A 15,060-nucleotide genomic window follows, 5' to 3' on the forward strand; every position below is an offset into this window, starting at 1 on the left:
GTAACTATACAGCCAATTCAACAACAAACAACATAAGGAACAGACAAGGTACACAAATGTATGTGGCGTACACGTGACAAATGGCAGCATATACCGTATCTCTGGTTAACCACTACAAGTAGCACGGTGAACTAGCACTGCATTACACAAGTACATGTTACGTAATATAGTCATCCTGTGCATCAGGCCCATAGCTGCGTTTCCTGCATCAATGTCACAGGATGACAGGGATGTGGCACAGCTGTCATCATTTGCACAGCGTGTAATGTGGGATTGCAGGAGGCCTAGACTAGCCCAAATGGTAGACAGCATGTGTGTGAGTTAGGGGGGAGCATGTAAAATGGACCCTGGAGAGGGGCTGTGGTGACTTGCATATGACAGTGGTGTGTGTGTGTGTGCATGTGCACAGTCAAGCTCAGTGCCAGTCCTACATGTGTATGTTGGCCAGCTGTGGACCGTACATAGAGTTGATAGTTCACAATCTCCGGCCCTGAACACGGGAACTGGCTGTGTCAGAGTTGCAGTGGCACCTCCATGCCCAAGGTCAGAAGCAGTGCTAGTACCTGACTGTGACTGCTGGGACTATGTCCCCCATGGGACCGCTCAGGACCACGAGCCCATGGCCTGCCATGTCATGGTGTGGACAGCACACTCTCCTCTGTAGATCTGGATGTACTGGCACTATGGGGAGCATAAGTGTGCACAACCATGTGGACTCTCGGAAGATGGTGTTGCTGCCCAACATCCGCGGGTCCGACGCTGAACTCCAACCAAATGTTCCAGCACATGCAATGTGTGGTCCAAGACAGACACTGTCTCAGCCCACCGTCTGTTCACTTTATCAGTCAACCAATCCAGGGTGTCCCCAAAGCGGTGGAGGCTGTCACAGATGTCAGACTGTGCAGTATCCATAACCCGAAGCATATGCCTGATGTTCCATTCAGAAAGTGCTTGTACCTCCATGATGGCCTGAAACTTCCACAGGTGACCCGTGATGTGACACATGCAACAGGATGGCTGGACAGCAGGCCTCCTGCAAGTATGCCAGTCAGTCCGCCTGTGTCTGTCCAATATCTGTGGTCTCTGGGGATGGGGTATGTGTGGCATGCAGACTGTGTGCGGTGACAATGGGGGCAGAAGCGTGATGTGTACCTCTGGGACAAATTCAGCCCCCAACTCCCCTACCTGTGCCTCACTATGGCCACCATCACCATCAGTGTCTGAGGAGACATTGACATCAGGTTGTGTAGGGGACAGACTCCAACTCTCAATAAAAATGAAAAAAGCAGTACATTAATATCTGCACTATTGTGTACGAAAAGCATTCAAGACTTCTAACAACGAAGACCCACAACTGCATTAATGGTCAAACAACTGCCTTCTCCACCTTCGTCCCCAAAGCAGTACCTCGGAACACAATTCAGATTTAACTCAGGACCTTTCTAACCATCACTTGGAGTAAATCAAGTCAAACATGACCAGTAATATTTACCTTTTACTTACTCAGTATGACACTAATTGAAAAAAAAAAAAAACACCTAAAATCCACTACAACCCTCTTCACAGTTATGTGGAAATATGCATTTCACTGCCTGTTTGCCTTCAACCTGTTCTATTTTAAAAGACATTAGATTCCTTGCCTCATATAAATCAGGAGCCTTATCTGCTCTTACCTGTAACTACAAAAGTGTATCTATTTGTTGAACTACACTCCTGTGACTAACCCCTCTCGAAACCTTGCTACCTCTTCCAGACTGGCATTTAAAAACATCCTACATTGTCTACAGACAAAATTATGTGTACATAGGACATTATTCTGGCCTTTAACAGTATTGGACTATAATTGTTCCTTAACAAAACAAGTGTCATACGTACCAGGGCCAGGACCATGGCCTTGGGCAATACCTGATGGACCTGTGAAAAGTTGAGGGTGGGGTAATGTCAGTTCCACAGCATGTTGCAGCACAACAAGGTAATATGTTCATATATCTCACATTTACAGTAGCTACTCTTTTACTTGTTATATTGGTCCCAATCTGCATATGAGTGTATACCTGAGTTACACCTCCCTCCAAAGAACAAAGACCTGACCCCCCACATAAATTTATCTACAGCCTGACACACTGACTGCTACAGTATTACAATGCAGATCACAGTAAACTTACCTGCACACTCCTCAGCTGTGGAAACTGTGGCACCCACTCCACAATGTACAGTGTGATGGATGTCTGGGAACTGTCGTGTGTATCTAGGTATGCAAGGAATTCCTCAGTGGCCAAGAGTTGTTCTGCTGCAGGCCCTCCACTGGTGACAGTACGATCCCTGGCTATATTTGCTCTTCATTGACGTGCAGCATTAATCATATCGGTTGCCCGGTGTGGAACCTGTTCATATGTCCTGACCTGTGGCATTAATGTCAAGGACAAGTTCTGATCACAGTGCAGCATGTTGTTACCTGTTATGTCTCCCCCTGGACAACAGGATGTCATGATGGTGTCTTAGTCCTTGCAAGATTATCTCATTCTCTGCATTGGAGAAGGGTGGGTGTCATCTCTGGTGCATTATTCCTGAAAGACAACACAAGGGGAACTTTTTACAGGAGCAGGTACGTAGACGTCCACTATCTGCAGATACAGCAAGGGCAAAATGGCTGCCACTATCCATTGCTTGCTCACAAATGGCATAATCCACAGTCTGACAGCATACTATGTGTGTGGATACAACTGAGGTAGTACCATTACCGTGGTATTCCCTATTAGCTATGACAGCTTCTGCTGTATGATCATACACCCAACACTGCAGTCTACTTTGATGTGTCCCCTAAGGCCAACCACACAATACTATGTCATAGACACAGTGCCAGACAAGTAGCAGTGTGCTATAATAACTACTATATACGGACAGTCCGACAACACCAGTGTTCCAGACTGACAGAAGACAATGCCACTCTGATGTATAGTATGTTCCCTGTACGTGTAATTCAGCAGGCTATCACAGACTTGTCATTACCACAGGTCTGTGATCGCCTTACTGCTGCAATCCCTGTTCCCCATATCTCTATCCTCCCATCTAAATCCTGTTATACACAAAAACAGTCACATACCTGCTAGAGTGCAGTACTCATCTGTTGAACTGTGTCTGGTAAAGTTTCACAAAGGCGTGCTCTGTGCGAGTAAGGTTTAATACAGAATGGTTCCTCATAGCCAGCTGTTTGCCTTTTAAACATGCTCCCCATCAGCAATTGATTACCTCTAAAACCAGTCTGTGGTTCTGAAATACTAATTTTAGCCAAAGCAGCTGAATTGCACTATCATTAGCCAATGACATCCAATCACTGTGCAATGTATAAGGCTTTCATGTAGACCTGGGCCCCTTTCTTAGTTGTTGAGATGGACACTACAGGGGTGAGGAGACTGCATTGTCACAGAGGGTAGGTCTGTAGCAGAAACCTTTACATAGAGCTGTGTGTACCACAGGCTGGAGCTGCTGCTGCAGGTAGTAGACATAGGCAGAGTGTGTGGACACTTTGGAGGACAACAAGCTGTAGGTGTAGCGGTGTCAGTCCTGTTGCAGAGGCAGTGCCAGGGTGAGGGTACCCTTTACACTCCAGCTAAGGCATGTGTTTTAAGGTACAGATGTTAAGCAACTGTGTCAATAACAAAGTACTACATGACATATTATACTACTATATAGATGCTTGAAGTGTGTCCTTACCTGCAGGCCTCTGACTTCATGCACTGAAAAGTGGGTATTTAATTTGCAGTGCGTTGTGTAGATAAATAGTGTATTAGTGATCCGTTAATTGCTGTCTTCACAATAATGTAATTGTACTGGATTTGAACCCAGGACTGTCTGTGGCAAAATGTATTTTATGCAAGCCATTTAACAGAATGAGCTACTGAGTCACTGCTACAGCAGGTGTTCTTGCAAGATATATGTGCACATATACAGGCTGTGACAAACATTGTCTATATTCATCAGTATGTGCATGGCTTTATATGGATGTATTTCTGCACCAGAGTCCCAGTTGAACATGTATTTTGCCATGAATGCCTTAGCAGGTGACTTTCTACATGTTGCTGATGAAAGGCCACATTTACCTGCTATCACAGGCCTCAGTTACATCCATTGTCATGTGTTTGTCTATTTAGTGGTGTACTATTGCAACAGAGTTCAAGGTACATTCCCATGATTTTCATTACTGTTTGTTCTAGTTTGTGCAGTCTGGCGCGCAGCTCCGCTGAAACATGCCTCGTGACTGTAAGTGGCAATTACTATGTTTTGTTTAAACCACCTGTTTTGAGTTGCGTGGCAGATTAATGCAGTATGCTGCAGATGTGATGAGCTTGGGTTCGAAACTTGACAGAGTTGCCTATTTGGTACATGTGACTTACAATGTTAAACACAAATATACTCATTATAGCTCTATTTAGCTAAGCGAAGCTATGTGGTGCGCTGTGCAGCTCTGCTCTAAAAAATATGAAGAAAAAAGGGGGGATATACGAAAGTGATGAAATGGGTCAAGCAGGGGGAAAAACATATTGAAAGGCAGGGAGGGATTTGCAGGGAGGGTGTAGGAAAGAACCATAGCTATCCATTTCTTGTAAAGCAACAGCTGTGCACTCTGCCAGAGTTGTACATGAATTTGGATTCTAAAACCCCCAGCGAGAGGGGTGAGGACAACATAACTGTATTGTCAAGCCAATTGGACTGAGTGATGTGTGTCCAGTGGACAGTTGTGCAAGATGAATTTTTTTTGTTTAGGTGAGAGTGGAATGTTGGGGAAGGCACATAGGTATGTGGGGGGCGGGGGTAAGTTGGGTAGGTGTGAATGCATTTGCAAACAGACAAGATAGCCGACGGGTGGTGTGTGACACATGATGGGGGTGAGCGCCTTTAATGGGAAGGGTGTTATGGAATCCAAGTCCCATATGCCTCCAGATGGCAACAGCGTGACTCACATCCCCACCCATGGGACCGTCAGCACTGCTCCTTCACTGCCCCGAGGGTTGTTGTGCCGGAGGCTGGGCACCAGGGTGACACTGCCCCACCAGGTCAGCCAGCATGCCCTCAATCTGGCACAGGTGTTGATCATAGCCACGATGGAATATCCTGCACACCAGGACCAGTAGCTCATCACTGACAACCACTCTCCCTTTTCCACCTTCTCCCAGGTAGGAACTGGGCCCTGTCCCTTGGGGCGGTGCTACCCGATGCCACAGGTAGTGCAGGCGTAGCAGAGGGAGCATCTCCGGTCTTGGTCCCAGGCGTGCTGGGACATGGTGCCACAGCTGATTGAAGCAAGGTAGGGGGGATCAGCCAGAGCTGGCCTAACTTGACGTGCTGTGGGACATGAGGTAAAGCAATATGTTATGGTTAGTAACAACCAAACCATTATTAGTATTAATAGACTGGGACATCATATTTATTAATCCAAGTACCTATTAATGTATATTATGTGCAGCACAACATAATGTAACATAACAGTCGGTATGGTAACAGCATGCCAGTGTGAAGTAAACTATATGGCCAACAAAACAGTTAAACAAAATGTTTTAATATTGAATCATAATAAAACATAATAATGATCAGCCACATTTTCTAAAATATAGTTAAACAAAATATGTTAATATTAAATCGTAATAATGCATTACAATAATGAATAAATTAAGATAAGGGGTGGAGAGAAAGAGAGGAGTCCAACCATGACCCTGGACTCCTGAATGCCCCACCACTGTGCCTGAAAGTGCACACCTTCTCCAACACCACCAGCCATATTGACAGATGATAGACTCCAGTGGTTTCTGCAAAATTCCTGCCTGGTGCGCTTTATATAGGCTGTTTTCCTGCCCTTACACGTCACTGAGCAACATTCAAAAAAGAGCTGCATTGCTTAGCACACAAACCAGCCAAGCAGAGATGAGCAGTGTGCAGACACACACAGTCATGGTTTTAGTGAAGCTGAGCACCGCCAAACATTAGCAGCCATTAACATGTTTATGCGGTGCTTAGCATGAATGAGCAGTGCTTAGCAGAGAGCAGCAGAGCCATATTTTAAAATTTTGTCCAAAACATGTGCAACAAAAATATAGGCAACTTCTGACTTCCATGTATTCAAACCCTGGACCTACTACACATACAGCCGTAACTCTACCCATTAAGCTATGTGGATATTCAGTCCAGTATACATTCACATATACCACTGAGCTGCCTGTTAGCAGTGCTGAGCACCGCACCATGCAAACACGCTTAAACACACCAATAAATAAATAAATAAATAAATACACCAGGTTTCTATTTTTAGATGTATGGCAGATGTCTGCCATGTATGTATGAGATCCGCTCAGCTTAGCTGCACTCCATGCTGCGCAAATGCCAAATGAAAACAAAAAACATAAAATGTCATTATGCTTATTAATTTCATCAGGTTTCTATTTTTAGATGTCTGACAGTTATCAGCTGTCTACATGTGAGCATAGCTTTGCATTGCTGCGCTCCACGCCACACAAACATGCATTAAAAAAAAAAAAAAAATCAGACAGCACTGATTCAATATCCGTGTTCCTTGGCTGTCCTTTGGCAGCCCACCATCATTAAGTATGCATGGCGCACTGCCAAGGGGGGACCGTGGCCGTGTACATTGATGCATGTACATGCCTAAGCAGAATTTCTTAAATCCTGGTGGGTGTGTATATGTTTCCAAGTGTATGGAAACTGAATTATTGGGTATCTTTTGGTTTTCTGTGGGGAACAAGGTTGAATCCAGTCAAAAGATAGTTTATAATGTAAAAGAAAGCAGAGGTTTGACTTGAATAAATCCAATTTTTTTAGTGCCAATAAATTTAGTTTGGGTGCTAAAAAGGTGTCTGAGAAAAGACAATGCTATGATTTTTTTTATTTGAAAAATATAAAGGTACATGGATGGAATGTGATAAGAAAAGGAAAAGAGAAATACAAGGTTTTGAATAGACGAAATATGAAAGTAAAGTAAAGCTGTAGAAATTTAATTTAAATTAAGTAGCAATGGAAAAGAAAGAATGATATAAAAATAGTGAAAGCAAACTATATTGATCCTTAGGAAAAATGGGAGGGGAAGTGAGTGCAATAAAGAAAAAAAAAAACAAGAAGGAAAAGGCAGTAAAGATTTTTTTTGAAGCAAATGATTTTCTGTGGCATTTCTTATTGGACAAACTGTTATTGAAAAGTAGCATGAAGTAGAACAAATAATGTGTAATAGCTGTAATACTGAAGAGACATCACAACATCATTTTTGGACTGTAAGAAAAATGAAGGTTTTTGGACATTATTGAAATATGTTTGTCTGGAAGATATTTAAAAACATTGAGATGGGCATGGTGTTTGTATGGAAATATAAGGTTGGGTGAAAAGTTAATTGAAAAATGAGATGTTTTGGTCATGGCTGTTTGGTGTTTATAGAAAAGATATGAAGAATTGCTGCAAAACAAAAGAAGATGTAGAGGCAGCAATATGTGATAGAAATGGTTGTGGTGGAAAGGATGGAGAGATGCAATGGGTTTTACATGTATTTAGGAAGATAAACCTGTCATGTACTTTGTGATGTATAAAATATGATAAGTATAAATGTAATGAATGTGGAAATAATGAAAGAAAGTATGAAAAGTGTTTATATAATAAAGTAACCCCTACTGTTCGACAGGTGCCATGGGATCATTAACATCTACTTGAACTGCAACTAACTCAAGCAGATGGGGCCTCTGTTCCATAGTACGACACACTCAGGAGTGCAGCACCCTACTTTTGCTGCACTCTAGTGTCAGCAATCCTACCTGGTGTGGGGAATAGAACAGGTGACTTTCCACACCAAAGGCTAGTGCATTACTAGTTGCGACGGGGGCATTTAGTTATATAACATAGTTTTGTAACATTACAAAGTTGATTTGCTTGCATATTATTTTGCAAGATTTTGAAGGTTTTGTTTTAATATTATGTAGATGTAACTGCAGGAAATTCAGGAAAGATTCAAGCTTACTCTTTCAATTATGTTTGTATGTTTTTCAGTTGTTAAATAATCCTCCAGAGGATGCACCAAGAAAACCTGGGATATTTCCCAAAACAATAAAAAGTAAACCTGTTCCAGCACTCGACACAAGTGACTGTAACATTGCTGGTAGGTGATACGTGGGCACAGTCAAAAGAGTATTATATCTGATTTTTTTATTATTGTTGTTAGTCTTTCTGTAAGCAGTTACATGGCTTATTTTGCTTTGTTATTGGCTTTAGGTGAGACATAGTTTAATCCTTTTTTGGCTACCACTATAGAGTGAAAACCTGTTTGCTTTCATTGCTGAATGATTTCTTTGATTTTGACTTTGTTTGATGGAACAACCATCTAAATCTTGTATAGGCTGAAGTACTAGCACATTTATCCATGATACGTGCTGTATTCATGAAAATAAGATCAGCACTCACAAATCATAGTTTTCATTTTTATAGACATTTATTGTAGGTGGCCAAATGTTCCCATCTTGGAGCATAAGTATCTTTGGGCATTAAAGGGTAATAGACATTGTTTATAAGATCACTGTTGCAATATTCATCACAGATGGGATGTGTGCAGGCAAAGATATTGTATTTCTGACCAGTCTACAAAGCTTAGGCACTTTCTATATATCTGCCCTTAGCACAGACAGATGTGCCACTATAAGAGGGATGTATGGACGCTACAAAACACAAATCTTTTTTGCCATTAATCCACATATGCAACATCTGTCAGCATTGTTTCTAGTCATCCATACTCATTGGTTTCACTGCTAAGTCCTTGAATCCTCCATCTGTGTCTCCTGGGCCCTCTAATGCTTCCCTTTCAAGGCAACTGTGGTTCAGGATACCAGCAGATTCCATAAGACCAAATGTACAGCTGTGATAGTCAGGATGGAGAACCTAGACTGATATTTGAGGGTTATTGAAGTATCTAGCAACTTTTAGTGTGGGAGAACACAAAAAAAAGGAGGCCAGACATGGCTCATTTATTGAGGTCAGACCCATGGCTTCTGTTTTGGACTGTATATGCCTGGATACTACTAGAAACCATTCCCAAAAGACTAAACATATTTTTCTGCTTTCTGCCCATACTAATCAGAAAGCTATTAAAGATTACTGGTTCAGTTTTGCTCAAGGTCTCCTTAAAGCAATTCAGTCTTCCTCAATCTCTACTCCTTTAAAGAGGAAGAGAGTTCCTACTTTGTTTGGTGAAAAAAAGATTTGTCTGGTTCTGACCAAGAAAGCCTTTGAGTATACCTCTCAAATTACCTCCCTTTGTGGTTTTGAGTCCAAGGTTGATGATGCTTTGTCCTCATATTCTCCTAATGAGGAAATTTCTTTTGGAAACACTAATGCTGAAATGGGTGACTTTTTTAAATGAGATGATGAAGAGGTTCTTGACTCCCATTAAGAATACTTTGAACTTGTGAACATGGATACTAGTAAGTTTGTGGCTGTCCCTGTAGTTTTGAGGGCACAAGAAGATGCCATCTGATGATGTAAATCTTCATTCATTCCTTACTGTTAGGACTTTGGTTCCGTCCTCGGAACCGACACGGCCGTTAACAAGCTTGCACCAGCCAAAAACTCTGAGTCCTACCCACAGTGCCCCTCTCATAGTCTCTCCAGATCTCGTTTGCCGCGTTCCTCGTCAGACATGCCAAACCTTTCTCTCAAGCTGAGTGTAGTGTTTTTGTGGTTTATCTATACAATTACCTTCTAGTGATTTATTTCTCTTAGCCTTTCTCGTCCTTAATTTCTTATATTTTCTTGTCAAAAACCTACCCTCTACCTTTGGTAGTTTCTTTCTTACCATCGTTGGTACTGTCCCTCTCTTCTACCTTTGGTAGGCCCTTTCCCTTACCGCTTGTGGTATTTCTTAGTATTGTTGTTGATGCTCTTTCTTTCTGTTTGTTTAAAAATAAAAGTCCTCTTTTACTTACTATAACTCTACTGTTGTTTTCTTGTTAGTTGTGATTTTGGTAATATACTGTTTTTTTTTCATGATTTCTGATAAAACTAAACTTGGTTTTAAGCAGTGTGGTAAGTGTGGGCATAAGATGCCCAACTCAGACGGTCACGCCCAATGTGTTTATTGTTTGGGCGTTGACCATGTTAATGTGTCTTGAAATATCTGCTCTGGTTTCAGCAACCATACCTTAGCTGAATGCAAAAACAAACTCATCTTGAAGGGTATGTTGAAAACACCCTTCTCTGAGGCTCTTTCTGGGACGGAGGTCTCACCACCTCCTAATCCAAAGAATATCAAAAAACGTAAGGAAAAACATAAAGAAAAATGGAGTCACTCAGTACTCGACATCTCCATCTTCGAAATCAAATCGACAACAAACTTCTTAGGCACCGTCGGCGCAGACAGCTCCAGCACCAGTGTCTGTGCCATCTCCCTCAGTGCCGACCTTGATCTTAGCACAGGCTACTACTCCTGTACCAGCATCGGTGCCATCCCCAGCCATGGTACCGATGTCTTACGTGGCTCCACCTATGATGACATCTGAGGTCCAAAGGATTGAACCCCTTGCCAGAACAAGGTATTCTCCATCTTATGACCCTTTTTTGGTGCAGCAATTTAGCCTTTTTATTGAAAGAACCTGAATCTCCATTGGCAGCATCCGTCAGATCCACCAGGAGTGTCTTGGAACAGGATGTAGTGAGGGTTGTGGACCGGCTTTTGGCAGCTAGAGGCTTACAGACCCCAACTAGGTCTTCCCTCCCTCTTGGAATGGAAGCTTTCCCAGCATATTCACATGTTTGTCCTCTTCCAACCTCCTCTCAGGTTTCGGATTCTTCGGTACCGATGTCCATCCCGCTGCACTCTGTCTCTGCTCCGACAATGGAGGCTTCCTTGTCTGTTCCGATAACTCTTGGTGCCACGACTCCTTCAGAGCTGCCGCACCCTCAGAGCAGTGATTGGGCTGTCGGCACTGTGACTTCTAGGTCGACACCGATTCTTTCTATGGCGCAGTCTACAGTTCTGCACCGGCAGCTACCGGTCCTCTCGGAGCTCCTCGCCCAGAGGTGGGCTCATTTGGGTGGGATATGACCCTGGTTCTGAGGTTGTCTCTCTCAGTTCCAGGCTCCCATCCTTCTTACAGCAGGCCTGCTTTCCAAGCGATGGAGAGGGTCCTCACTTCTTTAGGCTCTCAGATGGCACCATTAGCATTGAAACCTGAACCCCCCCCCAGCATGCAGCTTTCCCAACCCCCTACTGTGGGATCTCTGACACGGGAGCCGCAAGATCTTCCCTTGAATGGAGTCCTTTCTCCGGAGTCCTCCTCAGAGGACCCCACTGGGGAGCCACCCCGGAAGAAACTTTGCAAGAGGAAGCATCTCTAGTTCCCTGAGGAATCCATCACCGAAGACACTGATTACAATGAGGGAGAAAGGTCCCCACAGTCTCCCCTGGAAGACGTCTCATTTAGAGACATTCTCGAGATCCTCAAACAGAGGAGAGATTAGAAATCGTCCAACCCTTCTTCAGAGGAATTGGTGTTCTTGCATTCTTTCCATGCCTGGCCATCTACTTCCTGGGTGACCCCACCTGCAGATGAGCTCATTAAGCTTATCGTGCAGCATGCATGGAAGTCCCAAGACAACATAGAACCTGTCCCCTGGAGGCCCGATAAAATTTTGTCCACACTTGAAGACCAACCCAGCTGGTCCAAGCAGCTGGTAGTAGATTCCATGATCGTGGTGGCAGCCACTAAGAGGGAACTGCAGAAGATAGTTCCACTGTTCATCCCCCGAACAAGAAGTCTCGGGCTATGGATAGACTAGGGAAGCGGACCTTTGCTTCAGCGACCTTTGCCATTCATTCACTGAATTATGTGGCGCACTTTACTCGCCTCCAAAGAGACCTAATTTCAGAAATGCCTGCTGCTTTGGCAGGGGTATTGCCTGAGGAGGTACGTGATACTGTTGCCTCACAGCTAGCTACCCTAGAATCCATCTCTAACTCCTCGATGCACTTGATTTCTCACTCCATCGAGGAAGTAGCTCGAGCAGCCACATCAGGCATCGTCATGAGATGGCATGCTTGGATGCGTTTGTGTGACTTCGTGGACCCTTTCAAATCTTCCCTTGTCAACACGCCTGTTGACGAATCTTCCCTCTTTGGTCCAAAAGAAAGAGACACACTGTCACACAGTGAGAAAGACAGAAATACCTTGTCTGCCGTGGGCATACATTTTTCCACCCCCACCCCCAGAAATACTACTGCAGGATTCAGAGGGGAGGAAAACTGTGGTTCAATAAGTCCCAGGGATCTTTTCGTGACACTAGTGATGAGCGTACCCCCCCCCCCCAGGACAGAAGGGGCAACTCATCTGGAAGATGTCCCTTTTGGGGGGGTGAGGGGGTCCACTCAACCAGGGCGCAAGGGACTCATTCTCTGGCAGACCCTTCCAGTGTTCCTGAACAGCGGTCTGTTTCTTTCCTCTGGAAGCAGTCGAGGGACAATTTTCTCTGCACCAATAAGCCTGGCAACTCATAATAACTGATTCATGGGTGCAGCGAATAATATCCAGAGACTATCATATCCCATTTGATGTCACTCCCAGACCCTTAAAGCGAATCCCCGATGTTCCACCTGATCAGAGGGATGCCGCAGCCTTGGAAATCTAAAAGCTGCTAAAAAAAAAAAAAGAGTCATCCAACCAGTCCCACCAGACCAAATAGGATCCAGGTTTTACTCAAGGTTATTTTTAGTGCTTAAAAGACAGGGGACTGGAGACTGATACTGAATCCCAGCATACTGAACAAATTCATCAAACCTCAAAAATTTTGGATGGTCACAGTGCAGTCCATTCTCCCCTTTCTGGGGAAGGACAAACTGGATGTGCTGTATAGACCTTCAGGATGCGTATTACCACATAAAGATGGACAAATGCTTCCTGAGGTTTCTTCGCTTCTGGCTGGGAGCCAATCACTACCAGTTCAGGGTACTGCCCTTTGGTCTCTCGACAGCCCCCAGAGTGTTTACCAAATGTATGGCAGTCGTAGTAGCTCATCTCCAACTACAAGGATTCCAGGTGTTTCCTTATCTAGACGATTGGCTCCTCACCACCACTACCAGGAACCTTCTCAGTCTCTCCTACACTCAAGGCCTTGCTCTTCACCTAGGTATCACGAGCAATATGGGGAGATCAAACATGTCTCCAACAAGAACACTGGAGTTCATTGGAGCGATCTTCGACACAATGCCCTGCCAAGCTTTCCCTTCCTCCTCACAGGCTTTCAAAAATAAGAAACCAAATTCAAGTCCTCCTCCCACAGACATTTGAACCAGCACGTCTCGTACTACAACTATTAGGCTCTGTGGCAGCAGCCATTACCTTAGTACCCCTGACAAGGTTGCATATGAGACTACTACAGTGGCTCCTTTATTCACAATGGTCGATCTTAACCCACCCACTTGACCACATGATACGCCTTACAACCCTTTGCAAGAAAGAAATGCTATGGTGGATGAAGCCAGAAACAAATCTTTGTCGTCAACAGTTCTGTCTCCCCCAGCCCAGGGCCACGGTGACCATGGATGCTTCCCTGTTAGGGTGGGGGTGGGTCATTTCCAGGGAAGGGCGGTCCAAGGCACTTGGTCCCCCATAGAGGCTAATTTGCCCATAAATGTCCTGGAATTGAGGGCAATTCTCTTAGCGTTATTAGCGCTCCACACATCCCTTCCTCCCAGAACCATTGCGATTCAATCCGACAACATGTCAGTCATCTGGTACATTAATAAACAAGGCGGAACCAGGTCTTACCCCCTGTGTTGGGAAGCCATGAGAATTGGGAGCTCCAGTCTGATTGCAGACAGTCTGAGCCGGAACATATTGATGCCTCACGAGTGGTCCCTCAACCCAATTATAGCGGCTCAAATCTTCCGTCACTGGGGCAGGCTTTGCTGCGATGTGTTCACCCCTAAATAACAAATGCAGAAGCCACTTTGCCCTGTTCCCCCCTCAGGGGGAGTCACCGAGGGATGCTCTGATACACGATTGGCCCCCGGGTTTACTTTCCCCTGTTTCCCCTAATCCCAAAATTTCTACAGAAAGCTCGAAGGTTGAGAAGCTAAGTGATCCTCATTGCCCCTTATTGGCCCCGTCACGTCTGGTTTCCTTTCCTATGGCCTCACCTGATCCACAGCCCATGAATCCTGGATTAATCCCAAGGACTGATGACTCACCCTCAGGGATTGATTCACCTCAGTCTCCACAGTCTCAAACTCACAACTTGGTTTCTCCACTTCCAATGATGGCCAGGCTACCTGATATTTCATCCCCTGTTCACGAGATTTTCCTGGCTTCACACAGATCATCCACCAGAAAAATTTATTTCAGTAAGTGGACTAGGTTCTCTATATGGGCCAAAGAACAAAACATGGATCCCTTCTCCATGCCTATTCAAAAGACCCTAGAATATCTCACTACCCTGTTACACGCTGGAGCTTCAGCATTGACGATTACAGTACACTTAGCAGCTATTGCAAATTTTCATAGTGGAATCGACAGTTCTTCAGTTATGTCACACCGACTGTGCAAAACCTTCATGGAAGGAGTATTACACATTAAACCTCCTGTCAAGCTCCCTATAGAACCATGGGACTTGATGTTAGTGCTTCAGTCATTAACAAGTCCTCCTTTTGAGCCTTCTGATTCATGTGATATGAAATTTTCGTCCTGGAAAACCCTACTCCTAGTAGCTGTTACCTCAGCGAGAAGAGTTTCTGAGTTGCAGGCTTTGAGTGTTGAGACCGTATTTGATTTTCCACAAGGATAGAGTTTCTCTCCGTACTAACCCTCCTTTTTGCCCAAGGTCATTTTGGATATTCATCGTGTTTCACTGTTGCAGTCATCACTGTCAGGTTCTTCCTGCCGGCAGGCAGCCCTCGGTCGGCCAGAATCACAAAGTCCGTGTCCGGCGTCGGCTATTAAGTCATGCTCCCTGACGTCAGAGCGCCAGGAGTACAAGGCTGCCAGCCGATGCCATGTTCTCCAGTCTTTCTTGCCGTGCGGTGGAAGC

The 15,060-nt window shown here is 44.4% G+C and overlaps 1 protein-coding gene across 1 annotated transcript in view; it reads left to right on the top strand.

Moving 5' to 3' along the window:
- LARP7 (La ribonucleoprotein 7, transcriptional regulator) overlaps positions 1 to 15,060 on the top strand; it is a 1,030,416-nt gene that overhangs the window by 209,675 nt on the left and 805,681 nt on the right. The window contains exon 5 of the mRNA XM_044061552.1: positions 8,041 to 8,149. Within this exon, the coding sequence (XP_043917487.1) occupies positions 8,041 to 8,149 (109 nt within the window). The remainder of the gene's footprint in view (positions 1 to 8,040; positions 8,150 to 15,060) is intronic.

This window comes from Protopterus annectens, chromosome 2.part0 (assembly GCF_019279795.1).
Source record: "Protopterus annectens isolate FY-2018-M chromosome 2.part0, PAN1.0, whole genome shotgun sequence".
NCBI classification, from domain to species: Eukaryota; Metazoa; Chordata; order Ceratodontiformes; family Protopteridae; genus Protopterus; species Protopterus annectens.